This window comes from Alligator mississippiensis, chromosome 2 (assembly GCF_030867095.1).
Source record: "Alligator mississippiensis isolate rAllMis1 chromosome 2, rAllMis1, whole genome shotgun sequence".
Taxonomy (NCBI): domain Eukaryota; kingdom Metazoa; phylum Chordata; order Crocodylia; family Alligatoridae; genus Alligator; species Alligator mississippiensis.
This window is the reverse complement of record NC_081825.1, coordinates 240,811,083-240,835,160: the sequence shown is the minus strand read 5'-3', so window position 1 is coordinate 240,835,160 and position 24,078 is coordinate 240,811,083. Positions and strand designations below refer to the sequence as shown.

The 24,078-nt window shown below is 40.9% G+C and overlaps 1 protein-coding gene across 1 annotated transcript in view; it reads right to left on the bottom strand.

The window, feature by feature from the left end:
* The window catches only part of RMDN3 (regulator of microtubule dynamics 3), a 75,519-nt gene that overhangs the window by 10,394 nt on the left and 41,047 nt on the right, over positions 1-24,078 (bottom strand). The window contains exons 7-10 of the mRNA XM_006261322.4: positions 6,520-6,595; positions 5,872-5,949; positions 2,594-2,692; positions 973-1,026 (exon numbers count right to left, since the gene is read on the bottom strand). Of these exons, the coding sequence (XP_006261384.1) occupies positions 973-1,026; positions 2,594-2,692; positions 5,872-5,949; positions 6,520-6,595 (307 nt within the window). The remainder of the gene's footprint in view (positions 1-972; positions 1,027-2,593; positions 2,693-5,871; positions 5,950-6,519; positions 6,596-24,078) is intronic.

Sequence of the window (24,078 nt, the reverse complement as noted above, 5' to 3'; positions counted from 1 at the left end):
TGTGCTTTCAGAATTTAAGCTGTTGTGGCACACGGTAGTTTTCACTGATACACAGACGTAACCATTGATGGCATATCAATGATGGAACTGTGGTAGGTTTAGAGGCTCGTGCACCTTTAAGTTGGCTTCCTTCATGGTTTGATATTACTTTCTGTTTTTCAATAAACTTAGACCCTTTCCTGTCAAGTAAACTCTTCACCTTGGTTCACATACTAATACATTCCAGACCAAGAACAGAACCTAAAACTCACACGCTACCCAGATAAAATTGACACTCTTTGGGACTTTGGGAATAGAGTGATTTCACAGAGAATGACTAAAGCTACACTTTGCTACTAAGGCTGTTTGGGTTTTAAACATTTCTAGACTTCAACAGGAGGCCAAAGGAGCTAACCATACATATCTATTTAAGGGTGCAAAAGAATTCTCTTAACAAACTCCGCCCCTCCCCCCCCCCCAAAAAACAAACAAACAAGAGTCTCTGCTTCAGTGAAGCCAGCACATTCATGGCATGTTTAATTCCTATTTAGGACTGCCTTCTGTATGAGAAAAAGAGGGGGTAATGTTGAACATCCCCCCAGTCCTCTTCTTGCATACACCTTACAACTGGGAGTGTCAGTTAAGAGACTGTGGCTTACAAGTTTAGCAACATGCATTTTTAATCAGAACTTTAATCGGCTAAATTAACACGAGCATCCCTATAAAGGCAAAATCTCCAAAGAAAGAACAGTTATTAGGAATGCCCCATCTTCCTGCATGAGATAAATTATTATTTTTGCCCATTTAAAAATAAGTTGCAATTCATTAACTTACAAGTTAACTACCCACATACACACACCATACTGCATTTCCACATCAACAATTCAGGGAGCTCCAAATGCTTTACAAACCTGAATTATTTTTAACACATACACTTCATGCCACACATGGCCTGAAGTGAATAAAATCAACTGACCCAGTGCATGGCCTTACCTTGGCAATGTATACTCTTCCTGCTTTGGAAAATCCTGGACTCAGCTCCTCAACCTAAAGTTCAAGACAAAGGGAAAATAACAGCAGACACTAGGATTTACAAGGGGCCCATTTTGAACAGTTCGGCCTGACCTATGCAACGCCCATCTTTCAAATCAGGGCATAAACGTTGCTTTTAACGTTCAGGGCTGTCCTTAAGCTGTGTCAATTTAACACCTGTTTAGAAGTTAATTTAATTTAAATCAGTGCAACCCATTGTGCAAGCATTCTTAACATAAATGAAGAGTACCTTCATATGCTATCTTTCCAGCTCCTTGTTAGATGTGGTATTCTCCTTCAAATACCCTAGTTGCTTCCCTGCCTCATTCTCTGTCAGTCAATCTAGTTTCTCCTCAACTCATCTTACTAGCCCTATTTCCTTCCCTCTACACAACCGCTTTGTCTTCACTTTCCCTAGGCTTCTTGTTTCAATTGAATTCTAACCCAACCAAGCCTGACCTTTGCTCTTTCTGCATTCAAATCAAGCTGCCCCCTCTTCATGCAGTCTGGGTTCCACAAGGAAAGCACCAAGAGAGCAAGACAGAAGCCACTGGACTCAGAACTGGGTCGGGCTGCAACTGCCCAGAATTTCAGCTGCAGGGGAAGACCTGTTCAGCTGGTACACAGAAAGGGCACATGCTTTTAGCTGCACAGCTCTAGCAAGTCTCTACTGAGCCTGTATGATCTGCAAAGTTTCAAAGGCTTATAACTTGCTGTTAGGCATATACTATGTGCCATTTGCCACATCCATAAAAAATCTGGCAAAATCTGACCAACATTAGCTGCCTGCAGAATTTCATGTACTGCTCTAAAGGTGGGAAAGGGGGAGAGATGGGAGTAAGACTTCACAGAAAAAGGTGTCATCGGGTTTTTTTTAATGCATTAGCAAAACATTCTCTGGAATGATTGAACCTTTTAGGCTGAAATTTCCGAGAAAGATTCATGTCAAAGGCAAATACTTCAATAGATAAACCCTGGCAAAGTTGCAAGCAAGTGAGACGTGTCCAAAGGGTTCCTGACACTTTCTATCGTAACAGGCAGAGTGACTAGCCTATCTATATAATTTAGAGAGCAATGGAACTATGCAAGTCTGTAACAGATTTCATTAAAGAATTCAATAAGTTTTTATCAACCTAGGCCAAACTACAATATTGTTTAACTCATTCATGTCATAGAACATTTTGTCACAAAAAAGTTGTGTGTTTAATAGTGTGGACCCTGTTCACGTTAAAAGGGAACTATTAATGATCAGAAAAGAATGACACCTAGTAGGTGAGGTTTCTATAGCAAAAAAGTGCTTTCCAAGGGACATAAGCAATATACTTCCAAAAGCTTTGAGTATATCCCATGAGACACACATGTATTATAATTAAAGAGCCTCCTCGTGAGATATTCTGCAATGTTAAAATGACTGTTGTTCTAGATATGAATACAAGTGTTTCAAGACTCAAGTTCAAACACCTGTAATACAAATCATATCCTTAACATAAAACCCTGAGAGTGTCTTTCACTGCAGTTTTGAAATCTACCTCATTTCCACACTAGAAATCATTTAGTGGTTCCCTTGTTCCTTTTTCAGTACCTTTAAAAAGTTTTGCAGTGCATCCTGGACAGTGGCATTAGGGGGTGTTTCAAATAAGGCAGAAGCGGTCTTTTTTTCAAGCCATCCCAGGTGAGAGACCTATGATGAAACAGTAACATAAGACTATCACCATGAAAATCAGGAGTAAGCTCATGTCACCTGGAATTCAGCAATACTCAAAACCAAGAGCATGCAGGACACTTGCACATCCACAGAACTCACACGCTAAACCTATCCATTAACATCTGCTCAAGCACACAGATAAATTTATCAATACAATTGAACCCCATCCCTCCTTCCACCCCCTTTCCTGTCTTATGGTAGAAGTCAAACTTTGCAACTTTAGCTACTGGTTGCAACAGGTGTATGGATATGTAAACAGTACATCTTTGTAACAAGATTTATGGTGGTGCAGCTGCCCAGGGAGTTTTAAATTCTACTATCATCTTATAATCATATCAGTTTCTTGCACCTTTCACCTACATACAAGAGCAGGCAAAATATATTTACCCCCCTTCTCCAGTACACAAATATCAGAATATTGAGGATTAAGTCCTGTACCAGAACGTGTCCCCAGCCCCCCCCCGCCAAAAGAGGAAGGTTAAAATTGGCTCAACAACACACTCTCTCTTTAAGAAACATGTAGTTACAGTAACTGCTCATTGAAATCTCACTGTCATGGCCCCAACTCTTTTATTAATCTCAAATGAATCTCCAGAGCTGTTCACTTCTCTGGAATTACAGTGGAGAGCATGGAATTGCTATTTCTGAAAACAGCTCAGAACCTCTTCACCTACTACTATATACTTCTATAATCAATTATAGATTGCTAATTTGGTGCCAGTAAAGGAATCAGATCTTTGTAGAATAGAAGCTTCAGGCACATTCACAGGCAGTGAAGAACAGAACTAAATTATTATATAGGGCCTGGGTTTATTATATAGGGACAGGAAAAAGGACAATGACAGGCTGCTCAGATATGCAGATATTACTTCCCTGGAAAACTAGAGGTACACAAAGCAATGTATAATTGGAACTACGTTTCAAGATATGGACAGATAACGAGTAACACAGTTGCATACAAAGATCAGTATAGACAGGATAAGGGCCTTGGAACTGAGCTTCCATCTGGATATAAATTTAAACTACATTACACATACTTCAGCAGTCTTTCGCTGCAACTAACTCAGCTAGAAGCACTTCTAACTTGTATAAATCAAGAAGTGGATGGTCTCACCAAACCCTTATTTATTTTTATAGGCACTAAAACTGACTGATGGTATTTGACTTCCAGCTTTTCCCTGTCAAGGGCCATAAAGCAGCAGGCACGCTTCCCCTAATATCACCAATACTCTGTGTAGCAAACACAAAGGAAACGCACGCAAAGGATTATACAGATATATTGTACACGGGAGCCCTGGCCAGCTTTGAGATATTTTTGATCACATCCATATGTGCTCAAAAGACTGAAAGTGGTTTGTTTTTACTGGAGTGTAGCATGGGAAAAAGTAAGAACATGAGCAAATCTGTAAGCAGTAATCTTTTCTCATTGTTCTTTTTATCTTCCACTTCCCATACCCCTGGCAACGAATACGGAGATAAATCAGAAGCATAAAACTATCCAAAACCTCTGATTTTCAGCAGCTCAGAAGTGTGACTTTTAGCAAGTTTGAAGAGATATAACATAGAGGGAAAAATGGGAGTAAAACAGTAGTAATGAGTACAGGAAAAAGTCAACAGCCTTTCTTCTATTCTGGGTAAGAAAGTAAAAGGTATAGGAAGTATTTACTGACACAAGGCAAAAGTATATTACATCAGTAAGAGCAAATGGTTTTGTCAAACTGAATTATTATTTTGCAGACTGGAAATTTAAAAAAATACATCTAGCTCCATGTGTTTCAATACCTCACATTGTTCTCTATCCCAGTCTTTGATCACTATCTGAGAACCAGTGCATAGAAAAATGTATACTAGACCTGAAAACATTTACACTTATTACAGAGTGCATTTGTAACATTCTCTCTCTGCTGTGGGAATGGAACTCTCCTGAACTGTAGAAGTTGCTAGAAAAAAATTTTACCATTTAAAAGGTGGGATTGCAAATCCTAAAGGAAAATAAATATTAATTTTAGCTATAGTTGATATTTGGAGTGTAGGTAGACTAGGGTTAGATTAGCTAAATCACATATTCATACCATATACCATAGATATTCAAGTGTAAAGATAACAAAGGACGAAGGCTCAGCACCAGCTTTCTGAAGTGAACAGTGACATTACAGTGCTCCACCATGTGGTAGGGAAGCCAGTTTGCACTGAGCAAATGACTCCCCTAGGATGATGATGCCTTTGGGAGCAGACAGATGACCAGTACATCTATCCAAACTACATGGGTACACAGGCACTACAAACTTTCTAAACAGTAACTTTACCATGAAGCAGGGTGCCCTACATTAATGTAAGACTGCATCATGGTGACACGTCACTTCTACCATGGAATAAAATTATTATACAACATAATAAATGTGTCTACAACCGAGGATGGGAATCTGAATAACAAAGATTAGCATCTAGGAGAGGGAAGTCCAACTTCTGAGCAGCCAATGGCTGCACCAGCATGAATCATGCCCCCCCACCCTGAGGCTGTATGTTGTACAGGCACCTCCTGCACAACACACATGGTGTGCCCTCCCCCACATTCCCTGCTATACCCAGAGTGGGGCCACAAAGCAGAAGCCAGAGGAGGGAGGGGGGAGGACAGAGACCCTGGCTGCTGCTGCAGCCAAAGCAATGGGGGAGTAGAGGCCATACACAACCCATGGGCTGCCAGTTGGACCGCCCCAGTTTAGGATATTGTGTCATGAGAGGCATAAAAATTAAAGCTTTGTAGTCTTTGTAAACTGGGGTGAAAGGAATGAGTACATTTGTTTCTAGATCTTGCACTGCAAAAGATTTTTTCATGTGTCAAACATCTTTATCAGTGCTCTTCTGATACCAGTTTAGTACTGAAAATAGAAGCTGTGGACCCCAGGCAACATTCCATTTCTATGTACAGATAGGGAACTTCAGTAGGTAGGGGATTTCCCTGTTGATCTATAAGGATTTTCTAACACAGCATTCAGCTTCCACTACTGAACAGAATTCAACTAAGCCTTATGCCAGATGGACTGTATCTGCCATCTCTTCCATCCAAATGGAGGATCAGCTCCCAGAGAAAAACACTTAGAACATCCCAACTGCTGCCCATTGTGCATGATAAGAGGCCAAAGAAAGCTATTTACCTGGTAGCACCACCTGCCCAAAAGATAGTAAGACTTGGGGTCATCCGGTTTCAGACTGATTGCTTTATCAATGTGTTCCTAAAAAAAACCCACAGCCAAAAGAAAGAATTTTTTTTTATGATAAAATCATTTTACATAAAAGTAGAGAGTTTTTATTTCAGGGATCTGAGTGATTTAAGTATCAATATTCAACAAAAAATCATGACTGTGATTTAAGTGGCTTCAGTGAGCATTAAAATGCTGTTTTGGGTAACTAAAGTTCTGTGCATCTACACCAAGGATGGCTGTAGTGCAGGCTTCCCTCCTATGACTGCCAATATTCTGTAATCTTGAGGTGAAGGACTGTTTCTGGGGATAAAGGGGTAACTTTTTTCCATGACTATACAACTCTTTACTTCTTTTCTAAGTGATAGTAATTTGGATTTGTGCAGAGTAAGAACTTTAATCAAAACTCACTCATTTCACATTAGCCAAAATCGTTAAACTAGACTGCTGAAATCCTCTTCAACATTTCAGACTGTATCACGCATACACTGTCCGAATGACCGAATCCCTCCCTCCAACAACTTATCACATACATTTTTAAGTCAATCTTTATACTCTACAAACAAGCATTTCAGACATAAAGCAGCATCTGTTTTTACTCACCTTAAAAATAAACCCAGTTTGAATGCGCTTCTGAATATTCTCATGTTCTGACAACTGGCCACAAATAATAGCATACCTACAAGACAAACCTTCAGTAAGAAATCACACATATTCTGTTGTAATCTCCAAACATTTTCCATCAGAGCATAACTTCTCTTCACAATTGCAATGTGAACCTCAACTTCCCTGTGTGATTGGGAAGTAACCTATAAATGCCACAGATGGAGAAATTAAGGCAGCAAAAGATGCTAGACTTGCCCCAAGGCATATTAACAAGCCTGCAGAACAGCACTGGCTAGATCTCAGGGGTCCTAACATAAGAAAGCCCTGTACTAGATAGCATTCCCTCTAATTAAAAAATAGTTATAGAATATTTGTTCAACATCCTCCTTCTCTTCATCTGTCAACTAAATAACATCAAAATACAAACACTTCAGGCAGCAAAGACTGCATCCAAAGGCAGCAAGAGCCTAGAAGGGCAAACAGCAACACTAGTGCATCGCATGCTAGGTAACTGTCCATAGATAATGCAGGACTGACAGTGTTTTTGAAGGGGTCTGAAACTCTACTTTGAAGAGAAGTGTTGTGAAACTCTGTCCAACTCCCTCCTCCCATAATCACCACCAGCACTGGACAGAAACTAACACAGCAAACATCTTTTATGTTGCAAACTCAACCTAGTTTATAATTGAGCATCTTGCACCAAAAACTGTCCCACAAAGAAACTCCTAACAAGACAAACAAAATTCTACTTTGCTGCCATCCATTTGTTAAACATCTAAAGTTCTAGTACATACCTGTGCTGATGGACACTGATATCCCTTGAGCAACCTTTGGGCTTTTAGTCACAGCAGAGGTTCATAAAGTATCTCATAAAAAACAACAACAACTTTTTGAGCTTCTGCTCAAAGACATGACACAAGATCATAAAATGCTGAATCCTTTATTCCTCTCGTCACTTCTAAATGTCTGAACCTGTCTTTCACGGTGTCAAAATTATAATATTAAAAACCTGCTTCTTGCCTTCTCTTCCACTTCTTCCTTCCTCTAACTCCACTTACCCACTCCCAACTATATATTATATTTTCCTCTACATAAATTGTTCTCCTTCCCCACCCTTCAAAGAAGCTTTTAAAGTAAGCTGTGATTTATACATCAAAGCTGTGGAATGAAAAACACAGGGTAACTGGAACTAGATACCAGTACCTTGAAGAGCAGCCTAGAAACACAAGCGAGAGTCTGCAGGTCCAGACAGGGAAAAGCAAGCAGGGGCAGATGTAGCAACATCCATCTCCAGAAGTCAGGCTGTTCTGCTGTGTCCTGTGTTGCCATGCTGCCACCATGAAAAGCATGTGCTGTAAGGAGGGTGGAGAGGGAGTTTGTAGCAGCCCACTGCCATGAGTATGGGGACTTGAAGGAGTCAGCTATAGCAGTTTACCACTGTGTTCCCCATGTGCACCACAGACAGATCCTCAGGGAAATGCCCCATGTGGGTCACTGAAAAAAAATTAGGTTGCTGTAAAAGCAAAATTTTATCCTTTTTTTGAAGGGAGTGCACTTCATACACTGGACAATGTAGAACACTGCAGCAGTAGCAACACAGGCTAAAGTGCTATGCACATGCTAGAGCTGTTACTGGTAGATAAGCATGCCAGACTCCACCTAGGTTAGTAGAAGAGTGAACTGAGAGAAGGACTGCATATCTCCAATATGGGACTAAGATGACACTTTCTGTTGCAGGTGCTAAGAGATGCTACATAAGATACAACTCTGGCCTTTGAAACTCATAAAACTGTGTAAAGAGAAGTTTCAACATGCTTTTAAAAATCTTTATCTCATACTAAAAATCTGATTTTCGTTGCTAATTACAGGCATCAATAGAATAATGCCTCACCGGATCGATCTCTGGCCCAGAAAGTAGCGACACTGCCACGGTCTGCTTACTTGACAGGTGGCTTGCAAAGTGTTCAAAATACAATTGGTACATGTTATGCTGGACTCCTTGGGGCTTGGCTCCCACACAGTGGCATTTAGCTAAATCCACACATAGGTGGGATTAAAGGGTAGGAACAGGAGACACACATATGGGTCCCTGGCTTCTGGGATTATTTAATTTTTAAATAAACCACATATTTCTAATCCTAGCGACTTGTAAAGAGCAGCTCCAAAATATTAGTTGTGTACTTGAGCTGGAAGATAGCTAGGGACAGAGGGAGAACTTATCAATTACAGGAACCAGGAAAAGCCATTTAAGACCCCACAATTGTCACCAGAAGACACTATGCTTTCCTGGCACAGTGTAGGACACTAGATGCTTCACTGGTCAGCATTCCTTCCCTCTGGCCTTTTGGCTTCATAGGTCATAAGAAGGAAGGAAGAACAAGTAGTGGGCAACACCTTCAATGCAAGAGAATGCTGTATTTACTTGCTCACCATACGCTCCTTTCCCCCCAAAACGTCACCACTCCAAAATTGGGGTGCATGTCTTAAATAAGAAAGCTGATTTTCTTCACCTGAATAGAAGCATGAAGCCATTGTGTTGCAAAATGACTGCCAGCTGCTCTCTCAGCAAGCAACAGAAAGGGTGGAAGCCAGTTGCTTTCCCTTTCACAGCTGCTCTTAGCTCACTGGCTGAGAGAGAAAGAGACAGTCATTTTACACAAGTTTCTCCACAGAAAGGCCAATGCTAGACCATGTCTGGAAAGACCATGTCTTTCTCTCTAGCATTCTGTCTTCCAAAAAACAAGGTATGCATCTCATTTGGGGGCAAGTTGTATGGGGAAAAAATACGGGAGATTGCACAGATCATTACAGAAAAAGAGCAGACATCCTTTCTTTCACATCTTGATCAAGAATGAAACAGGTTTTTTTTTGCTTCATTTATTCTTCACTGGGCATCTGAATAAGCACCCCACTGAGATGAAGGGCTATTATTTAGGCTGTCTGTAAATTTGGGCACACATTTCTAGTACCTTAAACTTGACCTGAGTGAATCTGTACAGCAATCATAAGGTCCAGAGACTTCCTCTGCTTTTTAGCATGACAATATACTCACCTACATACTATTGGGTACTACATACTAACCTGGCCCAATAGGATCCTTTGATAAGAAAGCCATGCAGACTTTAATTCGTATAATATTCAGCTCTTAATAATGCTACCCATATCAGACGTTTTCATATTTCGGCTGGCCTTAAAAGCTGTAAGTGCTGCAGCAGTAATACTGCTATATGTCATGAAATGAACAGATAATATATAAAGAGATCTCTGAACGGGCTCTTGACTCAGGTCCTGGTCTATTAGACACTGTGCAAGCTACTTTTGGCCTCAGTCTTATACCTGTACCTTCTGTTCCAATGCATGCCTTGAGGTGCAGGATGTCAGCTGGTGGTCTCTGAGACTTTTTAATTTCCTAGCCTTGTGCCCTTTAGTCCTGGCAAATCCCCTCCAAAGCCAGTTTGCAATGCTATTATGGTTTCTGCTTCCCTCTTTCATTTGTTTAACTTGGCTAATTCTTCAACAGCTGAGCAGTTCACCTTAATTCATTTTCTGAAGTGCCTTCAGACACATTTTACAGAATTGAAAGACTATTAATAATAGACAGAAAATAAAAGGCCAGGAGAGGGGATTTTCATCTCCTTTAAACGTAAGGAGAGAAACATAAGGAGCATTACGTAATCTCTGAAACACAGTATGGGTTAGAAAGTCCCATTTCAGAAAGATGCTAAAGCAATTCCTGAAACTTTGCAGTATGCCACTTGCAGAATTAATTATTAACCAGAACTGCTCATTTAGCTATTGACCTGGGTCAAACCACAAGCTCCCACAGGAATCTTAACTCAGTTATGGGGTCTCCATTTTGATGAAAAATGAGCCCAGCAGAGCAGGAATGGCTTTTACCACAGACAAGAAACTATGTCTGCCCTCCCTACTCAAGTCCCAGAGCTCAGATCACAGAGTCAGGCAGAAACCTCATTCCCAGCACTGAACTCTGTCTGGCTCCAGTCTGAGCATGACTTTCAGTCTATAGGTTGACAATGTAAAACATAGAGGTGCTTATTAGACCAGCACCTCCAATTTACTAGTAAGAGGATCCTGCCAACATACAGAGTCCCTTAGCCTCCACAGTTGGTGGTCTCTGAAATAGCAAGGCTGTTGGTGGTTCCTTCCTACAGAGTACAGCTGTTAAATTAAAAAAACCCTCCAAAAACCAAAAAACACCCAGCAAGCAAGGGTTGGCAGGGGGTAAAGAAAGCGAGAAAAGTAGATGGAAACATGGCCATTTCTAATCAAATGATAAAGAAAAATGAAGTAGGCCATTTAATAATGGCAATGGAAACAAAGTCCAAAACTCAGATAGGTGAGCACTTCAGCAAAGATGGGAGAGACTGTTCATTTAATTTTTTGAACTAGAAGATCTATTTTGTGTACTTCAGAATCATGTAGAAATAATTTTATTTCTGTCAATATTATATGAGTCAATACAACTATGGGAGAACAAGAAGGACTGATAGTTAAAATCAGCACTATCTGTCATATTTCAAGTACAAGGCCAGCCAGTTACACATGCAAACCCATTTAGAAAATGTAGTGGTCAAGATGTTAGTCATGGGAGGTGCTTTATTCCTAGAACTGGCGCACAAACCAAAAAACCCATGCCACATCATAACTTTCAGATGCCATAGCTAGCAGTCTGGAGAACAGTTAGGGTAGAAAAAAATACAAATTTTTAAACCAAGCAAATAAGTCATTAAAACACTCAACCCAATATACTATTTTAACAATCTGCTAAGTACGTGGACACATTTGTAATATTTTTTTTTATAAATCATATACATGAATTTTCCCTCTTTCCTTTGTACTGTTACCTACCAGGCACAGGGATTAACTCTTCCTCTGGACTGGCAAGAGTGCAATAGGGATAAAGAATATATAGCTGTCTGGATCAGTAGGAAACAGGTCATCCAGAACTGAACGGAGCTATTCACCTGTGAATAACCTATCTTGGTGAAGACCATGGAAACCTGAATGCCTGGACAAAACAGCTGGAGTAGAAAAAATGGAAAGAAAGGGGCCAAGTGTGAAGAAACTAAGTTGCACTGAAATCTAAGAACACAAGAACAGCGGGGTAGATGAACCTCAAGACATGCTGGGTTACATGGAGCCATCTGCACAAAGAATTCTGAGGGCTTGTCTACAAAGGGGAGTTATTATGAAGGAGGCCAGAGTATGAATTTACAGTGCATTACGACTTCTTTAATACCCCATGGAGACACACGGCATACTCTAGCTTACCCTACTTCGGAAGTGGAAGTGGTTAAAAAAAACAGACAAAACTCATTCTTCATACAAACCAAAAGTATCCATACAAGCAATGCAGAGTACCTAATGTGCTGTAAATTCATATCCAATCTTACTACGCATTCTCTTTCCCACAGATGAGCCCTGAGTCAGGCCATGGTTTGGCCACACTAGCTTAAAGACCCCACATACAATATACCAACTGCGTAATAAACACTACTTAGTTTGAAGACCATCTAACATCACTATAATTATTACTGGCTATCCTTCTTCTTACAAGGAAGACCCCAACATAAGATTATTAAGATTTGCTAGACAGACAATGGGAGACAAATAGTGGTCTTAAGAGCTGAAAAAGATGTGGGATTTGCCCTTTTAGAAGAGCTATTTCTGGAAGTATTAACATAAAAAGGAAGATTAAAAAGGAGACTGCCTGCATACTGGGAATTTAAACAGCCTCTAAACCTGTGGCATCTTCCAGATTAGAACCACACTTTGGGCTGTTATTATTATTCTTACTTCTCACTCTTCCATGAAGACTCAGAATTAAACACACATATTTTTACTATAGACTATTTCATTTCTGGAAAAAAAACACAAGCTGAATGCAACCCTACAGTTTACCAGTTCCTCTCATGATTTAGAAACATATTTTATATTTTCTATAATAATTTTCTAGAGTTTCTAGAGTAATCCCTTTTGGAAAAGTGTGTTTTTTCCTTTTTAAAAGTGACTTGATAATTATGATTTGAAAGTTGGCTCCAGCTCAACGCACAGTAACTTTTTTCTAACATATACTGCTTTTAAACACTGACATCTGCTTAGGATTCAGTGCCAGGACACCTCATTAAATACTCCAAGTTGGGAAATTGTGTGTGAGATTCATTTGATACTATCAACATCCTACAGCTAAGTATAACGAAAAGGGGTAACATTTCTTCTTGGAGGACACTATAAGTAAATGAAATAACCCTAACCCTGTGTTAGTCAACTGATACCACTTCATATAAAAATCCGTTTTTGAAATCTTGGGTAGGTGAAATTATTTATTTTACCTTGGGAGCTATATTACATTTTGTAACAGATGTTTAAATATTTGATCCCTTAACCCATTCATATGGACTGCAATATTTGATATGCTCAAGTTTTTGAGTAGTAGCCTTAAAAGCCAGAAGTGGCTTTAAAAAAATGTTTTAATGACAGATATTCCATACTCCAACATCCATTCCTATTGATTGGAGCTCTTGTACTGAAGAAACCAGATATATCAAGAACTGTCTGGAGAGCCTTTTGAGCCCTCTGTTGCGAGGGCCTAAAAGTCATGTGGAGGAGTAGCTGCTTTGAACCTGCCGCTCTCCTCTGAAGGCTGAGTAGTACACCTTCCTCCTGAAGAGATTTAGCACCCCCCAGGATAGGCTTAGCCTAGCGTTACTGCTTCAACATCTCACAAGCCTTTTGAATCACAAGGGTACCAGGGGAAGAACACAGATAGAAATATCTACACCATTAGGTGAAATCTGCTATCTCTTGTTGACCCTTTCTGAAGCCGTTGAATTTGAAGCTGCTGTACGCCACATCCACTTTGGTTTAAGCAGTACATCAATAAAAAGGCCTGACTAGTCACCCTCAAGAAAAATGTTTCAGGATATCCTTCAGCTTAATTTGCTTTTTCTGGGTAGTCTCCAAGGACTAATCTGGCATCTATACCTAGAAAACCGTTGGCTCTTCCACAGAGGCAATGGATGGAGTCTTATCTGGGGAGGAAAACAATATGACAAGAGATTGGTGATTGCTTGGGAAGTGATCATCCACGCTATACTCCTTCTCTCTCTCTCTCTCTTTCTCTCTGATCTGTGGTTTGAACCAACTATAGTTTGTAGGGGTATGTCAGACATTAAGCTATCTGAGGTACGGGTCATGCCCAGGAGGACTGCTACAGCCACTGCTAGTATGGACAGTGAGTAGGATACACAGAGAGGCCCCGAGTGGGTTGTTCCCTGAAGCCCTGGTGATCATCTCATTCTCCTCGGGGACTTTTCTCTGCACTCTTTGGCTCTGGGAGATATACCAGCTGCGTAATTCTTGATGGCAAGGAGAGAGTAAACCTACAGTGAAGGAAATTACTCTGTCTGTTCAGAGTACTGTCACTATTAGGTCCAACAGGGGTCAGCCATGACCTCCTGTAGTCTTACAGGGAGACAAAAGACACAACTGATGGACTTCAGGGCGCCACATACAACAGTGCTCACAAAGAGTCCACGTGCCACCACAGAGGACTGCAATGCTTCTGGGAAGCTCAATGACAAGATGCTTGAGGGCTGCAACTGCCCAATTAAAATAAAGCAGATTGTAACATGACTTTGCCCTTGGAACTTCTCTGGAGGTGTTCCCAGATCAGACTCAACTTGCATGGATCTTTCAAAGAGAGTTTCAGCTTTGCTTTCCTTGTCCTCAAGTTCTTTTTGAAGGAGAGCCTGCAGGTGGAGGAATGTGGTAGATTATGGTGCTTACCAAGACACAGCAGGCACTGGGAGAGCCTTGATCACTGACTGACACAGCTGCTTTGCAGATGAGCAAATATTACAGCCTAGCGACTTGGATCAGCCATTTTATACTTTCTTTCAGGCATGTTATGAACCACAGGAAAACATCACTGTAATTTATTGTTACTCTTACCTAAAAATATCCAATAAACCCAAGTAGCAATGAGAAGTTATATTGTAATAAAAGCTTTATGAACTATAGAGAACTAAGCTAGTTCCTGAACACTGACACAAGCTCCATCTTGCAGTAGTAAGTACCAAAGGTAAGTACCAGGGATTCTAGTTTTCTCTGTTTAAAACCTCCAAATTCACTACTTTAAAGCCCCCCAAATCAGCCTTTTTCTATTATTAAAATGAAACACCATCATATATACAGGTACCAGTTGAACACAATGTTTTATTGATATATTTACAATTTTAAAGCAATTTGGAAACCTACTAGTTCCTCAATCATTGTAATAAAATAAATTCTAAATACCTATATATTTTTAAGTTTGAAGGTTTTTTATCATAGAAAATGAGAGCTCCTCCTGCCCTCTTTGCCCACCAGGATATGGGTCCAGCTGCAGTTGCTTCTCCCTTTGAGGGAGAATATCTGCACTTTTATCCTTAAAGAGAGAAAATCTGCATTTTTCTCCTTAAAAGGAGAAAATCCATGTTTTTCTGCACTGAACGGAAAACCCAGATCCCTGCTTATGACTACCCCAACATTTATGCTGCTGTGAAGGGGTGTAAGGGGACAGTCATGGCACAGGAGTGACTCTGATCTTGTGAAACAGAGGAAACACATACCCAAGCAAAAGACACTAATTTTCTCCAAGCAGTCTAGAGCAGTGTTTCTCAAGCTGTGGGTTGTGACCCAATAGTGGGTCGCAAGAATATCTGAAAGGGTCACAAACAAACTTTAAAAATGGATTCTTCTTTAAAGGAGAAAAACATGAGAAACCGTGGCTTCTCCCATGCAGGCTGGCAGGGTTCCATGCCCCACCCCCCCTGCCCCGCCCCCAACCCCTACCTCCACACTGGAGATCTGGGGTCTGGATACAGGGGGCAACAGGTCAGGACTGAAGGGTTGGGACTGGCCATTGATGTTTACAAATAGATCCTGGTACAAAAAAAAAGTTGTGAACCACTCGTCTAGAGACCCCACAGCTCTTTCCTGGGATTAAACACCTTGTTGATACCAGTGTCCCACAGAACTTCTAACTGTGTCCTTATTAAGTACCCTCCTGGGAAAAAAATCAAAATTTTATGAGTTCAGCTCCCCGATGGATCTCGATATACAATAAAATATCCCTAGTTTAAATGGTAGTCAAGGATGATGTTGAGGTTTTGTTATATACCATCAAAACCACTAAAATAAAAGTCAATTACTCTTAAAAAAAAATATAAATCTCCTGAAGTCTCATACTACAGGGTTGAAGGAAAAAAGAGAGAAGAGATCCTTTATTGCATTTCTCCTTACACTGTTATAGCTAAAGACATTCTAGAAGTTAAGATCACAGTTCAGCTAACACCCAATGATCAGTTATATGCAGCCTCGGGGTCACAGGAACTACTACAGTGAATTGTCCCCATGATCCACCTAATTGGGTATAATACATTTGTTAACAACCAGCAACAGAAAGGTCCAAAATCTTTTTGCAGTTTGTTCTAATCCACAATCATTAGAAATTGACTTCAGTCCTGAACCATGGCGTTTTGTCTTCTAAAAGCTATTTTTGCATTAGCTCTGACAACAGTAGCTACCACTGTTTGTTACTCATACTAATGTCCAGTTTCTCTTCAAATATTAAGTTCATGACCCCTGCGACATCCTGTAGCAATTAGTTCCACCAGCAGGAGATCTTTTACATGTTTGTCATGGTACTTTCCCCTCATTAAATTAAAAAACAAAACAAAACAAAAACAAAAAAACAACCTTCCTTTGCAGTTTTACTTGAAAACAATATTCTTTACTTGCTCTCCTACCACTGCCAAAGAGTGTTACCGTAGACTAGGGGTTGGCAACCTATCGCCCTCATGCTGGATTCAGCCTGGTAAGCAGTGTCATCTGATTCTCAAAGGTAGGGTATTGGTGGCAATTGAGCAACAGGGCAGAGTGGCTGGAGGCTGGAACCTCGGTGTGGGCAAGGAGAGAGACAGCCCATCTTCAGAGCTAAGCTAATTTGGCACCCTGTTCCTAAAAAGCTGCAATCCCTGCTACAGACTAGGGGTTGGTAACCTATGGCCCACGGGCTGGATCTAGCCTGCAGAGCCACTGAACATGGCCAATTTCAGGGGTTAAATAGGGATGCATAAAATCTGTGTCTGAACTCAGCATCCTCTGGATGAGACAAGTAGGCTATTTTGACTGTGGCTGAAAATCATAATTTAAAATGTGGTTTTATAACACTGCTTAATGAGACAGTTTTATAAATCCCTCTTGAACTCTAACAGACCTTTAAATAATAATAATAAAAAAACCCTAACTTTCCAGCTTGCTCATATTTGCCCTAAAGCCAGGCATTAGTAAGGAAAGAAACCCTAGAGAGATGTTGTGTTACTCAGCATATGTGCCTGTAAATCTTACCAGACTTTTGGGAGACTGGGCCTCCAGTTCCCAGTACTGCTGGTTACACATGGAATTTGAATAGCTAGTAATTAGTGGTGAGGTTTGTAGCTCTGGCTCCAGTTAAGAGCATACTGCTTCATCTTTCTCTTGTTGCTAACCTGGTTAGTTAAAACAAAAAACTCATGCTGGAACACTGCCAAGTTTGTGAACGTTCATATGCTCCTCTCAGCATCAACTGAGAATGTCAAAGACAGGAAAATTAATCAGCTAAGTGTGGGGTGAGAAATGGAAGATGGAGCAACAACTCTTATGGGGTTGTAAGAGTTTTTCTACTTGCAAACAAATCAGACACTTCTCTCTCTCCCTGGTCTATTTTCAACTCTTGCAAAAAGGAGATTTTATCACTATGCTGCAAACTGAAGATTGTAGAGAATGATGGCTCAGACACCTTAAGGCAAAGCTGTGGATCTAAAACCAAAGAACAGACTCATAGCTTTGACCAGAAGAAGAAATAGGGCCAAAGCATGTAGGAAGAGAGACATACATTCTAGAGACTGGATCCAAGAGACAGATGGAGTACAGCATGGTCCAGATTTACTCTCCATGTTAAACCTAACACACATCAATCATGGGTACCCTGGCCTTGACCCCAACAACATCCAGTGACAATTAGTTCCACAGCCATGAGCTGCTTTACATATTTGTCACAGTACTTCTCCCTACTCCTTAACTAAACAGAAAATATTCTCTGATGTTTCAGTTGGAAACAATATCCTTCACTTGCTGTCTACAACAGTCAAATAGCATTGTTGTAGACTGTTAAAAGTTGCCGCATTTCACTTCAGAGATAGATGTATATAGATGTACATTGGTGGCGTATACTATCAGCACAGCCACTGATATAAATGATTAAAGATAGCCTTTCTGTCTCCAAAACAAAGAGGCATAAAAGGGACAGAGGGCAAGGAACCCCTCACACAAAACATATGTTGCAGGGTTGTTGGTTGTAGCTGTGATGGCCCAAGGACACAGGCAGGCAAGTTCTTTGGGAAGATGTGATATCTTTTATTAAACCAACTAAATAGTTTGGAAAAAGTTCTTTGCAAGCTTTTGGGCACAAACACCCTTCTTCAGGCATTGGGAGACTCTGCTGCTATGTGTTCTCCAAACTCAAAACCACCATTCACATCATTTCCATCTGAACTACAAGAAAAACTTCAGACCTTGATCCCTTCGTTGCCCAATCCAGGCACATTTTACATGCTCCCTAAAGTCCACAAACAAGAAAACCCCAGCAGACCCATAACTTCCAACCGTGGAACCTTAACTGAAGAAATATCAGGTTTCATCAAATCCATCCTAAAACCTCTTGCCACCCAAAGACTGAGTTTTATCCAAGACGACAAACTTTCTGTGAAAACTCTAAAACATAGACCACCTTCTCAGCAATACCCTTCTAGCCACCATGGATATTACCAGCTTATATACCAACATTCCACACCAGGATGGCATCCAAGCCTGCCTCAAATATCTACAAGAGCAAGATTACAACTCAGAGTACAGACCTCAAGATATTACTGAACTTACACACTTTATCCTCACACACAACTTCAGTTTCAACATCCAACACTTCATCCAGACCATGGGCATAGCTATGGGCACCAAAATGGCCCCACAATATGCCAACCTTTTTATGGCCCACCTGGAAGAAGAAATCCTCAAGAACTGCACCATCAAACCCATGCTATACCTGAGATACATAGATGACATTATTTGGACCGAAAACCTGCAATCTCTGATTGATTACCATCATAAATTCAACAATCACCACCCCTGGGTCAGACTATATCTCTTGAATACTCTAGCACCAACATTTCCTCTTTAGACACCATGATCAGTATGCAAAATGGTAAAATACAAACCACCATGTACAAGAAACCCATGGACCAACATACATATAGGAAAAGAGAAGTGGGGTGGGGAGGTAACCGCCTCACCTGAACACCGGCGGCGGCCCGCCGGCCTGCAAGGAGCCCTCCCAAAGGGGTGCCACGTGGAGTGGCGAGCGATGCGCAGCAGCGGTGCCCGAGGCACGGCCCGGAGCCAGGGCCTGGGGGCTTCGGGCCAGGCGTGACAACCGGACTCGGACCGGGAGCTCACACCACAAAGTGTCCGCCATCCCCCTCTCAGCAGCGGGGCACACGACTCGGCTTCGACCCGCGGGTGCAGCAGCACGGTTCTTTTGCCCCGGAGGTTCCTCTGACCGACCTTCTGCAACCGAAGATGGGCATTTAGGGTCCTGAAAAACGTGTCCCCAAAAATCTCCGCGAACCTTTCTTGGCAATATTGTAGATGTGGCACCCGGCCCAGCCACCAGGGCGAACCACCAGAAGTGTCCGCCCTCCTGGATCGAAGGGTCGGACGTTCTTCTACACAGAACCAGCAATCACCCTAAACGCACCAAAAAAAGCTGTAAATTTACAGTCAAGCTTTCTGATACTACCAAATTTGCACTGAGAAGAATACCTGCAATTGTCACCTCACAAATCTCAAAAGGGCTTTCCCCCGACAAGGACACCCCTCCAGAGAGAGAGATTGCACTTTTGAAAGAGCCAACCAGCTACCATGTAAAGAATTGCTGCCGTACAAAAAAAAAAATCCCCATGAATCATACACCATTAAGTATGACATACCATGCTTCCCTGGAACCTATATGGAAATTCTCAAACAACTGCAACCCACAGTAGAAGAAGACCTAATTCTTAAAGAGATCTTTCCAGACCCACTGATCCTAGCCTTTAAACAAGTACCAAACCTTGCTAAATTCATCACCAGAAACAAACTTCCTATGCCCCAAAACACACCAGTGGATCCAGACCACACCAGAACAAGAGTTGTAAAACCTGCCAAAACACCCCACAACAGAATCATAACCATTCCTGGATCTTACAGCTGCACCTCCAGAAATGTAATATATCTCATCCAGTGCACCAAATGCCCTGATGGAAAATATGTAAGAGAAACCAAACATCAGAACGAACGCACACCAAAAATCCATCAAAGACAAAAATATCCAATTATCTGTGGGTGCCCAATTCTCACAAGACAATCACTCCCTTTCTGATCTCCGAGTTTTAATCCTCAAAGGGAACTTACAAAACACCTTTCTTAGATAAGCCTATGAACTTCACTTCATAAACGTACTGGATACAAATCATGGACTTAATATAGACATCGGATTTATGACACATTACAATCTGCCTGACATCAGACACACCAGGTAACCACAAGCTAACCACCTGCAGTCCTTCACACATTTCCCTCCCCCTCTCCCCATCTCTACTCACTGTCTTCCAAGCTTCCATTCATTTGCATTTTCACAGACTTCTTCAGCTTCTTTTCTACTTTGAAAAACACATAACAGCAGTAGAGTCTGCCAGTGCCTGAAGAAGGGTGTTCGTGCCCAAAAGCTTGCAAAGAATTTTCTTCCAACTATTTGACTAATCTAATAAAAGATATCACATCTACCCAAAGATCCTTGCCTCACAAAGAACATGGCCTGCAAAAGAGGGATATAGTTCAACAGCATAGGATGGACTCAGTAACCTTCCGGCTCCTCTTACCAGCCCCCATTTAGGAAGCATGGCTGACACCCAAACAAATTCTAACTATATTGGCTTCTCTAGCCAAGAAGGCCATAAAACCAAAGCACAAATTATAGCAGGTCTGGGACTGCTGTAAATGACACAGCCAGTGGCCTTAGTGAGTATCTGAGATAGAGTGCCTCAAAGCCAATCAGTCTCTTTCCCCAGAACCCATTTCTGCACCAAATGCAGGGAGGGCTTCAAATTGAGACTCTCGTGTCTCAATTAAAATGTTCAGGGACTCCCTTGGCCCTTTAATATCCCTTAAACCAGGAATAATTCAGGTCTTTGGCAGGTGTCCATTCTGTTATACTAGCTTGTTGCTTTCCAGCAGGGGTGCACAACTCAAACTCTGAGGGCCACTTCCAAGGTGCACTTTCCAATGGAGGGTCACTATCAACTGGATCCACTCTGACCAGATGCACCCCTCAGCATGTTTGCAAGTTGGAAGCAGGAGTAACATGAAGGACATGCAGATGAATGAACTGCCACACACAGAGACCACACAACTCACTGCTACGCCTTCAAATCCCCTTCTACTTAAAAAGTAGTTAAATGAATTATAGTGGGTCTTGCTTTTCAGCAATATCTTTCTAGCTCTGTTTTCCCTCTAAAATTCTGACTTTTTCACATTCTCAGGCTAACATGAAACCAGTCAGCATTTTAACATAGGAAACTAATAGCAAGTCCTAAGGTCAGCCAGTATCCCTCCACCAATACAAACATTCCTGTTTTTGGTTGCTGAGACATAGGAGAAAGGACATTTAAATGAACAGGTGATCATTTCACTTCCCCTTCTTCACTCTTAAAAGATAGATTAAATCCAAGAGACAGTGAAACTATGTATTTAATTCTATTCAATTTAACATGCTTAAAGCTAACTCTAGTTGAAGAAATTTAAATTGAAGGGAAAACAAACTAGGAGACTGTGCTGTGTGGCATGTAACCACAGATAAAGAAAATACCTGAACATTCCTCCTAGTCAGATCAAAATATATTTAACCTCTCCTTTCAGCACTATTACCCAACAGAAGTAATCTCTTGTCACCGATTGTGTAAACTTCCTCGCATTGCCACTGTCTTGACTCTTAAATTGAGAGATGATCCAATCACCTTTAAGGATGAGGGCAGAATTCAGTCTCTTGCTTCATTAAAACTTTAGCTCTTTTCAGATGCTGCAAAAATGGGGTTAAATTCACACCATTTACTGCTGTCAGGGGAAGCCTTCCCTGATCTTACTGGATTTTTCATTCAAGTATATTTTTCTTTTGAGTGCAATGGTACAGAAGCTGCAGTTTGCAGAAGTACAGCCTTGGAGAGGTGGTTTTTGCTAAGACAATATGTACATTTGGGGGGGGATGTTACTTTCATACTTATTATCTATCCCAGGTTATCAAGGTCTAGCCTGTACTTTTATACACATAAAAAGAATAAGGACACCCAGAATGCCATTCCAGATAAAGAGCACATGTTGAGGTATGTGTATGCGGGGCTAGAGGACTGGATATCTCCAGAGGCTTGGCTCATAACTAAGTCACAAATCTTTTAAATGGTCTTGAAATATTATAAACAGAATCTAAAATTCTACAGAATGCATCTCTGGTTGTTAAGCAATACCCAGGTAAATCTAAAGATAGTTTTTAGGAAAACACTTCACATACAGTGCTTTCTCTCTAGTGGTAGGAATTCTCCTCATAGCAGTTAAACTTATTCTAGGGTAGTAGTTAAAAAAGCAATGGTGATGTTCATCAGTCACACTTAGCTTTACATTACTTATCAAGACAGTAGCACAGCAAGTAAGACTTTGCTGAAACAACAGCTCCACAGCCCGGCACTTTGATACTACATCAGTATACAATAAATGGAAGGTTGTATGCAACCTCTGAAGTAAACAAGTGAAACCATAACTTAGATAAAGTTCACATTATAATCCACTTCCTTAATTTTCTAGGTCCATTGCACCCTACATCCACTACCTCTGTTGGTTTTCATGTCACTAGAGGCAACACACTGCAAAAGAAACAAGTGTAGCTTTGCTCTCTCTGTCTCTCTTGGTCCAACACAATTTCATTAACATAACATGATCTGAAGCTTTCCATTGTGGTCTGCAAGCCTTTCACCCCACATAAGTGAAGCAGTCATATCAATATTGGAATAGAAAAGAAAATGCTCAAACTTTTTTTTAAAAGTGATGTTAGCAACTAAATAGATGTTAATATTCCATCCAATTAAATACTGAGTGCTGGTTTCTGAAAGAGATTGAGACTTAAGTCATGACAATTTGTGGTCAGAGAAATATTCTGACACTTTTAGAAGATGCAAAGGTTAATATTCCTGCTTTCAGCCAAGTTCCATTTCACATTTAAGTTTCAGACGCTCATGAATCCTCTCGCTATAGTCTCAGCTAGATAGGAAGTGAAGAACCCCTCTCCCCCAAAACCCCCCCAAACCCACTAATCTTAAACATTACAATGGAAGGACCCATCCAGACAAAAGAAAACCACAAACACATTTTCCCTCCTAAAACACAAAACTAACATGTTTTTAAACAACACTTGGGCCCAACAGAGATAGTTTAAAAGTTAAAAACTCTTTTAGCAGCTCATGATCAGACCTAGGATTTACCACAACCAGTTACCAAGATTTTTTTAATCCGTTAGTCATGGTCCACACCGAAGGCTAAGTGGTGTTATAGACCACACAATAATTAACAATATGTAAGTCAACATTATTTTTCTCATCTAGACAGAACCAATATCTGCTCTACACTGCATCTGCCCTGGAATAGTCTTTTCTGTTAGGGGTGAAATAAAAAATAATATTACTATACAGGCCCTAATGTGGGATGCAGCTATACTAATGTCAATCTGCCGTATGCCAGTATAAGGTGCACTTTTATCACCATAACTCTACCCATGCTAAGTGAACGTTGTTGTGCTTTAGCTATAGTGGTACAACCAACTCTAGGACTTGGCTAAATAAAAAAGTTGCACTAAAAGTTGCAATGCATTAGCTATACTGCTACCGCTAACACATCACAACTTTGAGTACAACTTTTGTATTTAACCGCGTCCTGGAGTTACATTCCAGAAATGGTAACCCATGTCATCATAGCTGATAACAGTTTTCAAATAGCTGAAGTGTGATTACAGAGAGGACAGAGATGGGCTTTTCTCTGTGGCCATAAGTGACAGGACAAGGAGCAATGGCCTCAAGCTGCAGCAGAAAAAATTTAGGTTGGAGATAAGGAAGAACTTTCTGACTATGAGGGTGGTGAAGCATTTGAACAGGTTACCTAGACAAGCTGTGGAATCTCTATCCCTGGAAATGTTCAGGAGCACATTGAACAGATGCTTGGCTGTGATAGTATAGTAAGGATGATCCTGCCTTGAGCTGGGGGGGCTGGACTAGGTGACCTTGTGAGGTCTCTTCCAGCCCTACTTCCCTATAATCACATAAGGGAGCTCTATAAGCAGCCTTACAGTGCAGAGCTTTCTCAGAAATTTCCATGGATCAC